The following is a 19,071-nucleotide window of genomic DNA, read 5'->3' as shown; positions in this document are numbered from 1 at the left end:
TATTTGTATTTTGTGGTTTTGTTAGAGGTTTGTTCAAATGCTAGCTGCTTAATTAGGTGCAACTGGACCGGTGACCCAATTATTTTCATAGCTTTTACTGTATTCAATAATGTCTTTCTCATGGTTGGAATTTCATAAAAGTTGGAGGTTGCACAATTCTTTGAACCTGTTTCTTTTTTCTTTCCTTATGTGTCTATTATTTATATATTTATATAAATATATAAATATATAGTTGTATAAATATATAAATATAAATATATAGTTGTATAGATATATAAATATAAATATATAAATATAAATATATAGTTGTATAAATATATACATTTATTTATATTTATATAAATATAAATATATAAATATATAAATATAAATATATATATTTATATAAATATATATATATTTATATTTATATTTAAATTTGCATTTAGTTGTATAAATATATAAATATATTTCTATAAATATATAAATATAAAAAAAAAAAATAAAAAAAAAATATATATATATATAAATATTTAAACATATAGTTGTATAAATATAAATATATATACATATTTAAACAACCAACTAATATACATAAGGAGCCCTGCTTGGGCTTCCAGGCCGGTTACTCAAAAAAAAAAAACTAATATTATGAAACAAATATACATATTTAATACAAACAAATATCTTATCAGGAAACAAATATAAATATTTAATACAAACAAATATCTTATTAGGAAACAAATATAAATAATTAATACAAACAAATATTTTATTAAGAAATGGCATGACAAATTCAATGCAAGCAACACTTTTTAAAGCAGCTATATACACTAAACAACCAACTAGATAGTGAGGAGGAGACCCTTACTTGACATGAGGATGAGCAAATATACTGCTGAGATTGTATGAGAGTGAGAGGAGCAATGTTTTGCTGCTGATGTATGAGAGTTTATGAGAGTTGTATGATGTTTTGTGAGAGTTGTTGAGAGAGGTTTTGTGATAGAAGTTGCTGAAGGTGTGAGTTGTGTGAGGCAGTCAAAATATTTTCTGAGAGTTGTGTGAGAGGTTGTGTGAGACCAAAAATACAACACAGTAGCTGTGACTTGATGGCACGCCCAAAAGAGACCAAAAATACAACACAGTAGCTGGTCAGCTTTGCACAAAAACACAGACTTGATGGCACGCCCAAAAGAGACCAAAGATACAACACAGTAGCTGGTCAGCTTTGCACAAAAACAGACTTGATGGCACGCCCAAAAGAGACCAAAAATACACAGTAGCTGGTCAGCTCTGCACATTCAAAAAAACAGACTTGATGGCACGCCCAAAAAGACCAAAAATACACAGTACCTGGTGTGCAGAGACAAACTCCAGACTTGATGGCACAAGACCAAAAATACACAGTACCTGGTGTGCAGAGACAAACTCCAGACTTGATGGCACAAGACCAAAAATACACAGTACCTGGTGTGCAGAGACAAACTACAGACTTGATGGCACGCTCAAAAAGACCAAAAATACACAGTACCTGGTCAGCTCAAAAATACAGTACCTGGTCTAACTGTGTGAAAATCGAGTCTCTGAGACTCGATTTTACTTTAAGTAAATCGAGTCTATGAGACTCGATTTCTACGTGTTCTCCACGTAGAAATCGAGTGTCTGAGACTCGATTTCTACGTGGAAATCGTGTCTCAGACACTCGATTTCTGCGTGTACTCCACGTGGACTTTTGGCATAGAAAACCAGTTAAACCGAGCCTTAGAGGCTCGATTTAGAGGCCCTAAATCAACCCTCTAAGGCTCGAGTTGTTACAATCACAAATTGTTTGCAAACGGGGCCAACTAACTGAATAGTTAGTTTTTTAATGCTAGTTTCCTACAATCTCCCTCAAAGTCTCAGGGTTTTGAACTTTTTGTGTGCCTGGGGTTTCTCTAGTCGCTGTCATAAGGGGTGGCCAACGAAGCAAGATACAACCTTTGTTATCAAATTGAAGCTGTTCTCCATCAATATCTGGAAGAGGGTTCTTCCTACAGTTGAAGCTTACATAGCCAAACACCGGTGAGTCAAAATTATGTTTGGTATTCTCTGTATAAGACTACAAATTTTAGTAGTACCTAGTAGGTGTATTGCTGTGCCGAGTTCAATTTCCCATCTGGGTTTTCCTCAAATTCCCTTATTTGCTGTCAATTATTTCTCATCAGGTCTCATAGATGATAAAAAACACAATTTTACTGTGTCATTCCTTGTAAAACTCATGTGGGTTGTCTTTAGAAAGGGCTAAATATGCATCTCAGAGGGTAAATTTTGAGACTTCTGAGAGACCAAACTTGGTTCTTAATCTTCTCAAGAACCATGGATTCACCAATGCCCAGATCTCTAGAGTTGTCAAGGCTGGGCCATATTTGCTTTTGTCAGATCCTGAGAAGACCCTTCTGCCCAAATTTGAGTTTTTGGGTTCTATTGGGCTTTCTGACTCAGAATGTGCTAACATAATCTCAGGTTGTCCATCTGTACTGGGTAGAAGCGTTAAGAATCATCTTATGCCCATGTATGACTTCGTCAAGAGTATAGTTGTTAGGGATGAAAAAGTTGTTAAAACTTTCAAGCTAGCTCGCCGGGGTCTTTCTCAGGATGTACAAAAGAATCTTGCTCCCAACTTGGCAATTTTAAGAGAAATTGGAGTGCCTCAGTCTTCCGTCTGTCTCTTATTGAGTTGTTTTCCTCCTACAGCATTCCTTAGGCATGCTAAGTTTGATGAGATTGTCAAGGAGCTAACAAATTTAGGATTCAACCCCGAAAAATCGGCTTTTATCCAAGCAATTCATGTACTTGCTTCATTAAGAAAAGTGAACTGGGAGCACAGGTTTGAGGTGTATCAGAGGTGGGGTTGGTCCACTCTCTTAGCATTCAAAAAGAATCCGGGTTGTATGTGTTTAACTGAAGAGAGGATCACGAAAGCAATGGACTTCCTTGTGAATAGAATGGGTTGGCCTTCAGAACATATTTCCAGAAATCCAATAGTTTTACTTTTCAGCTTGGAGAAGAGAACTATACCTCGGTGCTCAGTTTTTCAGATTTTGTTATCCAAGGGGTTGGTCAAGAAAGATTCGGCACTATTCACTATCTTAAAGCCAAAGGAGAAAGACTTGTTGGAGAACTATGTGACCAAATTTCAGCAAAATATCCCTCAACTGTTGGAGGTCTATCAAGGAAAGTCAGATCTTCAGGATCTAGGAATTGGATCAGGGAGAATATCTGAAATTAAATCATTGTAGCATGTTCATTTTTGAAATCAAAGTACTTGTTTCATTCATGTTTTTCGCTATTTTTAGATTTAATGAATGATTCATCTATATTACATTACCTACTAGTGCACTTCTACTTTGAGCTATCCAACAAGAATATTGACATGGGTTTTGGGATTTGGTTTCTCACATTGGCAGCGAAGTAGTACTACAAGATGTCTTAAGTTTACAAAGCTTGATTTAATTAGAAGATAGTTGCATTTTTATAATTTCTAGTATAGTATTTATTGCTCAAACTATTTGTTGCTGCATGCCCCCCTTGTTCACTTGGTTACAGTTAGATGTGAATGGATGAGCAAAATGGCAGTTTGCGATGGTACTTTATTGCAGGACTGTTTCATGCCTTCTTTAGTGTCCGATAACAGGCCCTCTTTTTATAGGCTGCTACTTTAGATGAAATGAACTCATTTAATTGGATCATCATATCATCCTCCATTGATGTGCCATTGCAGAATTACTCTCCTTTTCCTCTCTTTCATTGCTCATATTCTTGTGTGTGTCAACATAGGTAAAAGCTTGGGTCTTAGGTGCATTGTTGTTCAATCACCTCCCGGGATGGGGCTTTGCCTTGAAACATACACTTTGTTGCTACCAGTTCAGTTATATTGAGTTCATGTTCAAGATCTAACATCTTTGTTGGTATTCAGAGAAAGCACCCTCTGAATCCATGCATCAAACACAGAAATTTTGTAGCCAAGGCTCAAAGAACATACGAGATAAGATAAATCACTACTAGATCCAAAAGTTTAAACTAACAGAAAAGAAGGAACTTAATAATTATTATTTAACACTTCCCTTTATCTTTGGACAGAGACTCAAATACGTGACCTGTGAAATTTTCTCACTTTCAAACGAGAGGTAAAGTGGAGTTAGGGTTCCAACTATAGACCATTTGGTCCGATACTATGAAAAATTATTACTAATTCAAAAGATTTAAGACAATAAAAAATTATAAATCTAATCACTTATCCATTATTTTCTAAGAATCCACTTAAATTCTGCAAAAGAAAATATGAAATTGATTTCATTGTTAGGGGGGGACTTATATATGGTCTTTGAATAGATTGGGAAAATAAAGTAATCTAAATCCAGTGATCCTTATTGTGGCTGGGTAATTGCCCAGAAAGAATTGAAATTATGATTGGAGTGAGCCCTATTGTTCTTGGTTAATTGCCAAGAAGAAAGCAAAATTAAAAGTTATAACTTGGAAACTAGCAACCATATACAACTCCAAATCGATGTACCATATACAATCCCAAATCAATGTTTTATATTTTTTCCCCCAATGTTATAGAAAGAGACTGCTAGATCTAGGTATGTCCCAGTTCAATATGCTTTTCCTCAAACTGACAGGCAACTAGTGATTCATTCAGTGTTATGTAACATTGTAACCACCAAAGCATGCATGCTGGAGGATTCACTCACCAGTCACCACAGAGCAAAATCCAAGCAATGCAAATGAAATTAACATGAATGTAACACCAATATACTTGACTTTTTAGTTCACCACAATAGAATACAATTCCCCCACGGCAATCTTCTTTTCTTTGCTCAGTCCACTTTGAGCCTTTAGGGCCATCCATGTGTCTCTGTGGCTTTTTTGTTCTGTAACTTAAGTACTTAACAAGAAGAAACAAAGTTTCTTTTCTTCAAAAACTATTCCAAAACATTACCTCACCATCTTGAAATTCGTGAAATTGGAATTTGAATAGGGTGTGCCTGGGGGGGGGGGTGTGGACATGGTTGTGGAGTAACTAAAGCTCAGGGTCGGTCTTAGGCCTAGACCATTTAGGTCATGGTATAAGGCCCCCTCATCCCAAGCCCCTAACCACTAGGTTGCCCCCTGACGGGTGTGATAAAGTTCCATATTTAATGGTAAAAGAAAACTCGAAAGCCATGTGCATGAGTTCTCAATTCAAGAACACTACTTCCAGCTCTACCTATGCACAAGTTCACAACTTCTTAGTGCTTAAGCCATGTACCACGAGTTGGAGTCCATAATCTGGCTACCAATTTCCTCTCCTACATCCAGCAAAAGCAGGAGTCTTGTGCACTGCATATGACCTTTTTTACCTTTAGCTCTATCTGCTTTAGAGTGACTTGTTTGAGAACTCAAGATTGTCTACAGACTCCATTTATTTGAAATATCGTAACAGACCTAATGTAAGGCAATTAGATGACATTCCAAGGTGAATACTGCCCTGAGCAAATAGCACAGACCACATTTAGCACTTTAAGAGTTGCAAACTATATTAAAGCCATCTAAGTACTCATGCCCCATCTAACAAGAAGACTCCCAATTTTTCTCTCTTTTTTTTTCCTGTACAAAAGTAGTAAATAGTAACACACAAGATTTACTGACTTCTAAATTTCTAATCAGAAAATCATCAAATCTATGTCAAAGTTTTACATTTGAGATTGTTGTCTTGGAAATTACATACACATGTGAAAACAGTATGAGATAACGCAAATCCCATATCCAATAAATCTAAAATGCAAAACCTTGCATCCATGAGAGTCAAAGGCAAGAATAACATTATATTGGAGTAAAAAAGTTAAAACAGTTCAGTTCCACATACCTTCTTAGATTGAATTTCTACATCCAAAAGATCCATTTTAGTTTGATACACGCTCAACAATTGAGGAACATTGTCCCGAAATTTTATAACAAACTTCTCCAAAAAGAACTTCTCATTAGGTAGTAAGAAAGTCGCTAAGCTTAAATCACTCTTGATCAAATTCTTGGCTAACAAAATTTGAACAACTGAACACCTAGGGATAATCCTCTTCTCCAAGCTTAAATTCAGAACCACAGGATTCATAAGAATATCTGTTGATGGCCGTCCCAATTTGTTCACAACGAAGTTCATTACTTTTGTGATCTTCTCATCCGATAAAAGCATAAAATTTGGAAACCTTCTAAATGCTAAGTGAGTGTCCTCCTTAGACCAACCCCACCTCCTAAAAATCTCAAATTTATATTCCCACGTCGGCTTTTTTATTGACAAAACCACTAAGATTGCTTGCACAAATGCAACTTTTGAAGGATCAAAACCCATTTCCTTAACATCCTGGACAGCTTTCACAAACTTACTTGGCTTACTGAATGCAACAGACGGAGAACGAGTCACCAAGAAAGAGATGGTGGATGGAGGCGCTCCAACTTCTCTCAAAAGTGCAATATTTTGAACCATAGTCTTTGTTCCATTACTTAACAAAGCCCTTTGAGAGCGCCCTAATGCTGTAATGACTTTCTCATTCTCAAAAAGCAGACTCTTGAGGAAATCATAGCAGGGAATAAGATTGTTCTTTAAGCTCCTTCTCAGCATGTCAGGATTCAAACTAAGGATTCTAGGGAGGTCAGAGCCTGAAACCCCTATAGAGCGCAAAAACTCGAATTTGGGCAAAAGGGTATTCTCAGGATGAGATAAAAGCAGCAGTGGGATTTTTGTGACGAGTTTGGTGATTTGGGTGTCATTGAATCCACTCTCTTTAAGAAGATTAAGCACTAAGTCTGGTTTATCTGGGTTTTCAAAGTGTACCTTGTGGGATGCTAAAAGAGCAGATTTTGGTGACAACCCACATGAGTTTATGAGATAAGACACTGTAAAAGAATGTGTTTTTTGCTGTTCTGATTCAGATAAAGCTATTGATGTAAATGATTTGATGCTAAAGATGGCTTTTTTCTGAAGAAGACCCAATAGAAATTGGGTCCTCCTATTCCTATGTGTGATAAAAAGTAGCTGTCTTGAAGAGAGAAAAGCAAACATAATTGACTCACTCACCGAGTTTGGCTGAATCAGCTTCAACTGGGCGAGTTTGATTGTCTGATTAATCCTTCAATGGCCTCTGACACTGAGCTATGCGGATTGCAGGAAACTGAAGAATCAGAGAACAGATTGAGAAAGTGAGAGAATTGAGAGTTTAGACTTTCGTCCGAGGGTTTAACTAATTTATTTAACTTTTAGAATATAATTTATTTAACTAATAATTTATATATTGAATAAAATATTCTTTTTTAGGAAACGGTAATACCTATTAGGACCGTCGAATATGAAAGTAGTATATATAGTATTATAAACAGATTTATAATATAACCATAGTACTATTATAAAATGTTTAAAAATTATAAAATATTTAAATAATTAATCAAACTCTATTTTTAAAAGGCATAAAACATCCATGCAAAATCCACATTGTCAACCCAAACCTAGGTAAGTTAATTAGTTAAAAAATTATTTTTATTGGTGATCTTATAAAAATTATTTTACAATCTTGTATTGTAATTTATATATAATTTTACTACAAATATATTATTTTGTCAATAAATTACAAAGAATAATTTGATAACTTATGAATTTATTTTAAAAATTACACAATCTAATTTCAAGTCTATATTAGTATATTTTTATACTTACGTGTATATATATATATAATTATCTAAAACACTTGTTTCCTTCTTTATTAATATTATCATAATCCAATTTTCCCTTTATTTTATTAATATTGAAGTCGTCTCATTAAAATTAGTAAATCATCTTTAACCCACCAAAAAAAAGGGGCAGGGCTTTAACAAGGCACCCATGATCCAACTTCACCCCTCCCCCCATTGACATCTTTTATGTTGAGAGTGATTAATTTAAGGGATTTACAATGAAGTTTTCACTTAATTTAATTACATGAACAATAAGAAAATAAAAATAAACCTTATAACATAAGTTTAATAAATAATGAAAATTACACAAATTGTTTGAATTGAATTAAATTACAGAGTTTTGATTCTATATACAATCTAAAAAATAAATACGTGGATTTTTTCTAATTACATATGAATCTGTAAGGACATAATTTGATTCCTAAACCCAAAAGATAAAATGATCTAGACCCAAAAAGGCCAATACAATGAATTTGTAGAGAGTGGGTTCGAAAACTAGGTTCTAATGAGTTGGGTAACAATTATAATGGATCTAGATCACAATAAAGTAAAGATAGACTGGTTTTATCTAAAGAAAATCGTCATTAGCACAATCCAAGGAGATTAGTTTTTATATATATTTCTTGAATTTGGTTACAAGCACAGTTCTTGTTGCTATAGTGTTTTTCTCTCAATTTCCCAATCCCCTTTCCTTAGGGTCTTCTTTCTATTTTATACTATCTTCATTCTTTTTTATACTATCTTCATTCTTTCATCTCTACCCTCCACGTATAGATTAGATTGCTAGTGTTGATCCTTGTCCCATTAGCACCTTCCTGAAGTCTTCGGAGAGTAGCTGTAAGGCTGAAAATTACTATTCAGGTATCACTTCCTCATTAATACGGCCAGAGAGTTAGCTACAGAGCATTTAATGTAGTGGTAGCAGCTTTCTCTTAGATATTTCATAGCCCTCATGCTTCCATGACGTGCATCCTTATCAATAGAAATTCCTAGAACGTTGATCTGGATGGCAGATCGCACCCTCTGACCCCTGCTTTGCTTAGTCGAGGAAGCATCCCTTCTCGGACCATCATGGCCAAATCTCTTCCTTTATTTATTAATGCCGACCTCCATAACAACGTTTACCCATCCTCGGACTACTAGGCGTCCTTGGACTGGGCCCCTAGCCCAATATATACTATTGGGCCCATCAACCTTACAATAACCCCTCAAAATTCTCCTCTTCTGCTCCTCAGGAAGAAAGGAGGATTTCGATATATCATAATCACCCTGCTCTTACCATACATCACCTCTGTCTGCACAGATACCTTTTTAACTGCCTAACGCTCGCTCCTGATACTTCGACATTCGAGACGCGCCTTCATTAAATTTCTGCGGCTCCATGTTCCCCATGTTCTAAGGTGCGATGCGGATCCAACGGCTGAGAATTTTATTGGAACTCAGGTGGGAATTTTCCCGCTTGTCACTCTTTCTCTGATACAAATATTGCCTAAACACTTCATTCACCTCACTTTAGCACTCATACACAAAACCTTTGCACTTATAAATATCAAGAGCTAGTTTGAGGAGAGTTTCCTATTTTGCGTAAGCCTTTTTAACCCTGTCTGTTTACTTTTCCTTCTATTTTTCTTTTTATAGAGTCCTCTTCTCCTCGACCCTCTTAATTTCCCTTCCCCTTCTTCTCACCTTCACCTATCTCTGATCAAATGGGTAGATTTGCTTACTTGGTAGACTCCACAGAGAGCATTGAGAGCTTTAAAGCTCAATACAGAATCCCGCTAGAAGTCTCCATTAGGTACTATAAGGAAGGGGATTGGCACACCGATAGGCAGGAGGGAGAAGTGGTAATCCCGATGATTGCCTTTATAGAGGGAATGATAAGAATCCCAATGGGTACAGTCACTAGGGATTACTTGAGGGCTCATAGATTAGCTCCCAACCAATGCACCCCAAACATGTTTAGGATCTTAGGTACTGTAGACGCCCTTAATGAGAGAATGGGCTTAAACCTTACCCACTACGTTGTTCACTGGGTCTATAACCTTCACCACCTAAAAGGGCAGGGATATTACCTAAAAACTAAGTATCTCGAGGTTAGGCTCATCTCATATCTCCCTGACTCCAACAAAGGCATGAACAAAGACTTCCTAATTATTTCAGGGGAGTGGCACGATGGCCTCCCCTGCCCGACAAGAGAAGGGACACTAAGTGGGGTTTTAGGTCTAGGTTGTAAAGTTACTCCCTTTTCCCTTTTAAACACTTTGCACCTGTTTTTCTTTGTTTATGCTGGTAATTGATTTTTCCTTTGATTGGCGCAATTTCCTTTTCTGGCGGTATTTTATTTTTTTTACTTATTTATTATTTTTTTTAATGGTTTTGCAGATAAGCACGTCGCCATTCCAAACTTCAACCTTGTCAACTAGCCGAACCTAGACAAGATTTTTAAAGCCGAGGTGTTCGTTCACAGTGATGGTCAACTAAGAGTGGCTCACCCAATTTTTAGGCGCCGAAGTGTCAGATAAAGGCAAGGAATCCACGCTTGCACCAGATAAGAGTTGCTGCCCCTGGTTTCCTCACCACTGACCTTATTCTAGAAGGTGTTCTTGAAGTAACCTTACCACCTCAGTATACAACCGGAGAAGCCACCCCTTCCCATCCTGCTATCAAAGAAGAAGAAAAAGAAGAAGAAGAGGTGGTTGACTTTTCTGATTCTGAAGACAATTTCGAAGTCTTCAACCGACCTCAATCTCCAGAGGTTCTCATCGGTGACTTCAGTTATTTACCTTCAGCGGAAGTAAGCCAGACACAAGGAAACCTCCCTATTTAAGAAGCCATGGGGATACAACGCAAAGCAAGGTCAACTCTCCAAGAGCTATTGGAGTCCCAAGCTGGGGGAAACACACCGAGGAAGGCAGCCCAAACCAGGCTTCCCACCCTTCCACCTAACCAACCGCTCCGATATGATCCTGTCGATCATAAGAGGAAGATGGAGCAAAAGGGAAAAGAGGTGGTAGAAGTAGGAAAAAGCCACCCCTCCCAGGAGGTTAAGCCCCAGAGGGGGGCCAAACAGGCCAAAGTCATGCAGACGAGGTCCTCTAGTGAGGGTGAGAGGAGGGGTGACCAACAAGCTATAGTCCCAGCCTGGGCCCCATCTCTAGTGCTGGATGGATCTCCTCTCCCTAGTGATGCCTCCATCTGAGATTTCTAGCAAGGCAAGGCTGGGTACATGGCTCATGTCGTGAAGCAGTCCCTATTGCTACCTAACGACATGGTTGACCTCATGTCCATGAGGAAGCATGAGGTATTCCTTGGCCTAAAGAAGGACCTCACCATGGTAAGTCCTTTAGTCTTTTTTTTTTTTTTTAACTATATTTCCTTCCCTTTTTAGGCCATCCAAGCTACGTTCAGAGTCAAAGAGAGCTCTCACCAGATGATGAAGGAGGAAAAGGGAAGGTGCATTGCAGCCGTAGATGCCTTCAACGTGGCCGAGAAAAGGGTGCAGGAGCTGAAGAATAAGTAGGCCGAGGCGGACTGGGACAAGAAGAGTGCTGAAGCCGCCTTGGAAGGGGCTGAAAGGCAAGCTGAAGGTCAGCGAAAGCAACTTTGCCAGACCGAGGATTAGCTGTTCGCCTCCGAGGAGCAAATTGCGGCCTTGAAGAAGAAATTGGAGAAGGCCGAGAAGGCCTGGGATCAGGCCGAGCAAGACGGGTATGATGTGGGGGTGGCAGAGACCGAGGAAGCCCTAAGGGCTGAGGTCTTGAAGGTATGTAAGAACCATTGCCTCCAAGTGTGGAACGAGACCCTCAACCAAGTTGGGGTTGAGGCCTCTTCTACACTTAAGAGAGCAGAAAGTGTATACTACCCTCCTGCCATCCGTACATCTGCCCTTGCCAGCTTCAAGACCGACACCACCTCCGAGGTGGCAGATATGGGCAAGGCCAGTCCCACCAAGGTCCTTCCTCTTCCTGATAGTCCTTCCAAGGTGGCCGAGTAGCCTGTGGTCATTGAAAAGGAAACGAATACATCTAAGAGAGTGGCCCTTAATGCCACAACGCCCCCAGTTGCTCCGCAGGACCTCTCCAAACAGAAAGAAGTCTCGACCAAGATGGAGATCATCCTGGCCACTCTTCCCGTGCCTGCCAAGGGTGACCATACTAGTAAGGGCTCAGAGGCCTCGGAAGCAGCGCTCACCCGGCCCACCCAGGCCCCAGTCAAAGAAAAAAATTGTAATAAAAAAGAAGTAATTTTCATAGTAGCTTTCTTCTTCTTCTTTTTTTCTTTTTTTTTAGTTGTTGTTTTTGTTTCTAGAATTTGTAACCAGTCTGATATTTTGTAGCTAATCTGCCTTTTTCTAAGGCTTAAATTAATGAAAATTATGAACATTTCCTTTACTCTTGTGATACTCATACAAGTCTTGACATAGTTTCTATTTTATTTAACACTTAACCAATATGAAAATGAGACACAGTTCACTTAGCTTTTTGTGTAAATGATAATGTGTTTGAAATCTCAACAAAGTAAATCTTTTACTCCAAAAACATACACAATGGTAGAGTATTCATACATGTCTGGCTCCACCTAATTCTCCACTTATCAGTAAGCCTAAGGAACTGAAGGTGATAACCAGCTCTCAAACAGATCATAGATACACTTACAAATGCTTCAAGTGATACTTATGAGTGTCTATTTGATCATATCACTACAATGAAGATCTCTACCATTCAGCATGGCTGATTCTATTTGATACTTAAACAAATAACAGGAAGTATTAATTTACCCAAAGTATGTGGTTCGAGGAGCCAGACATGACTAAAATTTTGTTTAACACTTAGAAAAATTATAGGAAATATTAATTTACCCAAAATATGTAGTCCGAGGAACCAGACATAACTAAGGTTCTGTTTAATACTTAGAAAAATAATAGGAAGTATTAATTTACCCAAAGTATGTGGTCTGAGGAGGCAAGCATAACTAAGGTTCTGTTTAATACTTAAAAGAATTATATGAAATATTAATTTACCCAAAGTATGTGGTCCAAGAAGCCAAGCATAACAAATGTTCTGTTTAACACTTAGAAGAATGATAGGAAATATTAATTTATCCAAAGTATGTGGTCCGAGGAGCCAAACATAACTAAGGTTCTGTTTAACACTTAGAAAAATAATAGAAAGTATTAATTTACCCAAAGTATGTGGTCTGAGGAGATAGGCATAATTAAAGTTTTGTTTAACACTTAGAAGAATGATATGAAGTATTAATTTACACAAAGTATATGGTTCGAAGAGTCAGGCATAACTAAGATTATGTTTAACACTTAGAAAAATAATAGGAAGTATTAATTTACCCAAAGTATGTGATTCGAAGAGTCAGATATAACTAAGATTCTGTTTAACACTTAGAAGAATGATATGAAGTATTAATTTACCCAAAGTATGTGGGTCGAGGAGTCAACCATAACTAAGGTTCTGTTTAACTGTAACGTCCCAATCACAAACCAAAAAAAAAAAGGGGTCAAATATTTTAAATGTCCCACATGCTCCCACCTACCCACCATTCTCCACCACTCATTTCACACTATCCCTTTTCTCTCTTTGACCGGCTCCTCTCTTCTCATTTCTTTCTTTTTCTTCTTTTTTATTTCCTGTCTCACACTTCTCTTCACTCCCTCAAACTCTCTAGCCGATACCTCCACACCCACCATTTCCACCATCATTTTTCCGGCAATGTCACCGGAAAATCCTTAGGAACCTCTAAGCATTTTCATCTTTTATTTAAGGTAAAAGTTTTTAATCTTTTTGGTGGGTTTTATACTTTTGCTTAAGGTTATTTTTATCTAAGCTTTAATAATGATACCCATGTGATTTATGAGCTTTGGAAATAATATTTATATGTTTATATGTATGGGTTTTGTATTGGTGGAATTATTTGATGAGTGGGTTTATGGTTTGTGCTAATGATGACTACCTAAGGGTTATGTATGGTGGAAAATTTAGGGGTTTTGAGTTATAACATATGATGGTTGGTAAATCTAATTTTTCCATTGTTATTGGGTTTATTTGGAGTTAGTTGAAGTTCTAAATTTCTTGTCTTGGAGGATATTTTGATTTTGCTTTCATGGGTCTCTTATTGATGTAGTGTAAATTTTATGGAAGCTAGTTATAATGTTAGAAATGATATTAAATGAGTTAACTTTATAAATTGGAGTTTATGCCTTGTGAATCAATTTGTTGAGAAATTTTGGAAGTGGAATACATTACTATTGATGAGGTTAAATATTAGGCTTGCCTAATTAAGTGCTCTTTTGGCAATTCCTAAATCGTGGCTAGATGCAATTTCAAGCTCTATGCTTATTGTGATAGGTTTACTTGATATTGTTTAGGTTCTAGCTAATCTCCTTGGAGCTTGGAGAATTAGGATTTTGCAATTACGAGGTAAGTAGTTTTTTAATGGGATTTTGAAAAATAACCATGTTATATAAATTTTTTTTCCTAAAAACTATTGTGTCGTAACCTTAATATATATATATATATATATATATATATATATATGATTATATATAGGAATGCATCATATTTGGTATTGCATTTGGGGAAATGTATGAATTGTTGATATGGAAAAATGAGCACCTTTTTTTAATCTTTAATAAGGAAATCATGGATTTGATGGTATATTAGAAAATTTAAAGATGCTTATCTTGTCTTGTTATGTGGAAAATTGTTAGAAAATCTTTTGACAAGAATAAAGTTGAAAACCTTACAAACTTTGTGGAAGTTAGATTATTTAAGGTTATTTTGAAACTATCTGGTTATAAACTATGTATTTGAAAGGAAATGTATACCTGTGAGCTTTATGTGGTTTTAACACCATTCCATGTGTGATTTTCCGGTAATCACCCGATTTGGTTTTCGTAATCTTTATGACAACGAAATTAAATCTAGGTTAGTGCTCTTTTACTTTGGATAACGTGTTCTTCCCTGCTGCCCATGGGGGGAAGAGATTCTTTGATTGTGTGTGGGTAAGGCTACTGCCCATGGGGCCAAGGGATTACATGCAAGAGAGGCCCTATTTGACGCGCTCTCTCTGCTGCCCATGGGAGGAAGAGAAAAACCTTGAGGGTATGGGTGAGGCTGTTGTCCATGGGTTCAAGAGTCTGCATACCAGAAAGGACAATATCATGCCAGTTGTGAATGGGTGGATTCCTGACTGGTCTATGTGGTAGTGTGGTATATTTGTGATAAATTACCGTATGTTAGATTTTATGATTTTGGAAATTATATTGTTGGTGCTCACAGATTATAATATATAATTTCAAGGTATTTACTTTGAGAAACTTTATGTTTCATTATTTAATCATTCTTGTCATATTATTATTATTAAAGATGAAACTTGCATTTCCCCCACCCCCATTAATTATGCTACTTACTGGGCGTTAGCTCATCCCACCCTATAACAGTTTTTCAGATTTATTAGCTATACCTTGGATATGGAGCTTACTTCCTTGGTGATGATTAGAGTGCTATGTTAAATTTGGAGACTCTTGCTGTAAATGGTTGGTGACTTGATTTTGCTATGTTCATCGAGACCTTAATTAATTCTATTGGAGGTTGGTTACTTGAGATTTGTTAACCTTAGGCGTGCTAGGCATAGACTCGTTATTAAGATTCCTTATTCTTGATAAGATTGTGACTTTGTGTAATCCAATAGTTTTGTAATATATATTCATGTATTATGTGGAGGCACATGATTTTTAGTTATTGTTCATAAATGTGTTATAGAGCTCTAACTTGTAATGTGGAGATTTATGGCTATATATTCTTATCTTATGGAAATGAAAGGAAAACAAAGATCTTCTATAGTTTGGTTTTCCAAAAAGGAAAAATCTATAGGTACCTTTGGGATGTATTTCTCATGCTTTGGACCCCTTTGGGTTTGAGGCGTGACATTAACACTTAGAAAAATAATAGGAAGTATTAATTTACCTAAAGTATGTGGTTCGAGGAGTCAGGCATAACTAAGGTTTTGTTTAATACTTAGAAAAATGATATGAAGTATTAATTTACCCAAAGTATGTGGTCCGAGGGGTCAGACATAACTAAAATTCTGTTTAACACTTAGAAGAATGATATGAAGTATTAATTTATCCAAAATATGTGGTCTAAGAAGTCAGGCATAATTAAAGTTCTGTTTAACACTTAGAAAAATGATATGAAGTATTAATTTACCCAAAGTATGTGGTCCGAGGAGCCAAGCATAACTAAGATTCTGTTTAACATTTAGAAAAATAATAGGAAATATTAATTTACCAAAAGTATGTGATCCGAGTAGCCAGGCATAACTAAGGTTCTGTTTAACACTTAGAAGAATGATATGAAATATTAATTTACCCAAAATATGTGGTTCGAGGGGTCAGGCATAACAAAAATTTTGTTTAACACTTAGAAGAATGATATGAAATATTAATTTACCCAAAATATGTGGTCTGAGGAGTCAGGCATAACTAAAATTCTGTTTAACACTTAGAAGAATGATATGAAGTATTAATTTAACCAAAGTATGTGGTCCGAGGAGTCAAGCATAACTAAGGTTCTGTTTAACACTTAGAAAAATAATAGGAAGTATTAATTTACCCAAAGTATGTGATTCGAGGATGTGGTCCGTGGAGCCAAGCATAACCAAGATTCTATTTAACACTTAGAAAAATAATAAGAAGTATTAATTTACTCAAAGTATGTGGTCCGAGGAGTCAGACATAACTAAGGTTCTGTTTAATACTTAGAAGAATGATATGAAGTATTAATTTACCCAAAGTATGTGGTCCAAAGAGCCAGACATAACTAAAATTCTGTTTAACACTTAGAAAAATAATAGGAAGTATTAATTTACCAAAAATATGTGGTCCGAGGAGTCAGGCATAACTAATGTTCTGTTTAACACTTAGAAGAATGATATGAAGTATTTATTTACCCAAAATATGTGTTCCAAGGAGTCAGGCATAACTAAAATTCTGTTTAACACTTAGAAGAATGATATAAAGTATTAATTTACCCAAAGTATGTGGTCCGAGTAGCCAAGCATAACTAAGATTCTGTTTAACATTTAGAAGAATAATATGAAGTATTAATTTATCCAAAGTATGTGGTCTGAGAAGTCAAACATAACTAAGGTTCTGTTTAACACTTAGAAGAATGATATGAAATATTAATTTACCCAAATTATGTGGTCCGAGGAGTTAGGCATAACTAAGGTTCTGTTTAACACTTAGAAGAATGATAAGAAGTATTAATTTACCCAAAGTTTGTGGTCCGAGGAGAGAGGCATAACTAAGATTCTGTTTAACACTTAGAAAAATAATAGGAAGTATTAATTTACCCAAAGTATGTGGTCCAAGGAGCTAGATATAACTAGGATTCTGTTTAACACTTAGAAGAATGATATGAAGTATTAATTTACTCAAAGTATGTGGTCCGAGGAGCCAGGTATAACTAAGGTTCTGTTTAACACTTAGAAAAATAATAGGAAATATTAATTCACTCAAAGTATGTGGTCCGAGGAGCCAGACATAACTAAAGTTCTGTTTAACTCTTAGAAGAATGATATGAAGTATTAATTTACCCAAAGTATGATATGAAGTATTAATTTATCCAAAGTATGTGGTCCGAGAAGTCAGGCATAACTAGGGTTCTGTTTAAAACTTAAAAAAATAATAGAAAGTATTAATTTACCCAAAGTATGTGATCCGAGGAGCTAAGCATAATTAAGGTTCTGTTTAATACTTAAACAAATATAAAATATAACGCTGTTGAGGGCCATTTGTGAGAATCCAGGTGGAAAGAAAGAAAGCCCAATAACAAGAGCAGCAAAGAGTTGGCAAAGCAGACAGCAAAACCATTAGGGCCAAGCGGCAGGAATAATGGATCACAGGTCCAAGAAATAAACAAATGGGCCTTGAAGAGGCAAATGGGCTTAAAGAAGTCCGGAAAGAGAGAAATAGCATCTCATGGGCAGTGTACGAGGTAGAAAAGTGAGAAAGGGCCGCTGCAGGCCCAAAGTAATGCAAACTAAGAAAGTAAGGGGTTTATGGCAGGGCCATGAACCCCAAGGATGAGAATAAGGTTATTGGGCTAAGGAAGCCCAATGAAGTTAATAAAAACCCATGAGAATGTAGAATTAGCAAAAGGATCGAGGAAGCCCAAAGAAAGCAAACGGGCCAAGGATGCCCAAGGAAAAGACAAAAGGGACATAGGAGCCCATAAATAAGAGAAAACCAGTGGCCATACCAAGCCACTAGGAGAAAGAGTAAATGGCTGGCCTAAAGAGGCCCAGTATGATTAAATTATTACAGCAGGAATAACAGAACAATATGGTAAGAAATGAGGGAAACCAAGGAGTGGGCCAAAGATATGTAAGGCCCATCACCAAATAAAGCCCAGCTCCTAAGAGGAGCGGGAAAACAAAAAGCAGCCCACATAAAAGGTTAAAAAACACAGACGGCAAGCCTCCAGACCACGGCAGACGAATGGGCAGCAGACAGATTTTGGACACATATAGAATGAAGGCACGTGCAAGGCCTAGGCACCACTAGCCTGTACCTAGCCAATACAGAGCATGGTGAGGTCGGGGGGTCAGAGATTCAAAGGGCATGGTTTAGTGGTGGGGAGAGGAGAAAAATCTATTTTGAAGGTTCCGGCTTAGGCTCTTTCGGGGAGGTGTCCTACTGGGATGGCTTACTACCTAAAAGAGGCAAGCTGAGTTGGAACCATTAGGTGCATGCCATGAGGGATAGGGAGAGAGAAATAACCCAGACCGTAGCAGGAAAGGGTGTCATGGCAGACAAGAAAACAAAATACTCTTTCCTTGTCTGGTGATGGGAGGGTGACACACAAACGGAACAGTGATGGTCGGCCAGTACACCCGGACTAGACAAAGGAAGTTAAGGGCTAAAACAGTAAAATCTGGTCACGGCAGACACTATAAAAGGAGGGTCTTGCCGTGAACAGAAGAGGGGAACAACGGGAACTTCGACTGAGAGATAGAAAACTTAAAAAGAAATAGTGAAGAAACGAGTGGAAAAAGGAAGAAAGAAAACCACAAAAAAGAAAGACAAAAGTGAGAATTAGAATGGTAGGCATGCACCGGTAGATTGGTCACTTCTCTCCCTCATGAAATCCGACTCTCTGTGAAAACCTCAAGAGCATCTGTGCAGAAAAACCACTCAGGCCCGTTTCCCTTAGGGCAGTTAATCTCCACGGTAGGACTCTTTCCTGAGAGATTGACTGCGTTAAGAAGGAACGTTCTTTCCTTTTTGGCTCTGCTCCCGCGGATTGGATTTTGGTTGATTTCCATAATATT

At 37.0% G+C, this 19,071-nt stretch overlaps 2 protein-coding genes and 1 long non-coding RNA gene across 6 annotated transcripts in view; 2 read left to right on the top strand and 1 right to left on the bottom strand.

The window, feature by feature from the left end:
* The first annotated feature begins 1,963 nt into the window (after positions 1-1,963).
* The window catches only part of LOC126710306 (uncharacterized), a 31,017-nt gene continuing 13,909 nt past the window's right edge, over positions 1,964-19,071 (top strand). The window contains exon 1 of one of the 2 annotated variants that reach the window (XM_050410714.1): positions 1,964-2,103. In XM_050410714.1, the coding sequence (XP_050266671.1) occupies positions 2,054-2,103 (50 nt within the window). In that variant the 5' untranslated portion in view covers positions 1,964-2,053. Of the gene's footprint in view, positions 2,234-19,071 lie in introns of both variants that reach the window. The other variant, XM_050410713.1, reaches the window with a different exon arrangement.
* Positions 5,800-19,071, bottom strand: part of LOC126710304 (transcription termination factor MTERF9, chloroplastic-like) — a 32,305-nt gene continuing 19,033 nt past the window's right edge. The window contains exon 2 of one of the 2 annotated variants that reach the window (XM_050410712.1): positions 5,800-6,829. In XM_050410712.1, coding sequence (XP_050266669.1) covers positions 5,843-6,616 — 774 coding nt within the window. In that variant the 5' untranslated portion in view covers positions 6,617-6,829 and the 3' untranslated portion in view covers positions 5,800-5,842. Of the gene's footprint in view, positions 7,235-19,071 lie in introns of those variants that run through there. The other variant, XM_050410711.1, reaches the window with a different exon arrangement.
* LOC126710308 (uncharacterized) lies at positions 13,301-15,476 on the top strand. 2 transcript variants are annotated; one of them, XR_007649633.1, is made up of 3 exons: positions 13,301-13,498; positions 14,102-14,153; positions 14,661-15,476. It is a non-coding gene; the product is annotated as an uncharacterized LOC126710308 (long non-coding RNA). The 2 variants fall into 2 exon arrangements; XR_007649632.1 differs by lacking the exon at positions 14,102-14,153.

This window comes from Quercus robur, chromosome 12 (genome assembly GCF_932294415.1).
Source record: "Quercus robur chromosome 12, dhQueRobu3.1, whole genome shotgun sequence".
Classification (NCBI taxonomy): Eukaryota; Viridiplantae; Streptophyta; class Magnoliopsida; order Fagales; family Fagaceae; genus Quercus; species Quercus robur.
This window is presented reverse-complemented; position numbering and strand designations above follow the sequence as displayed.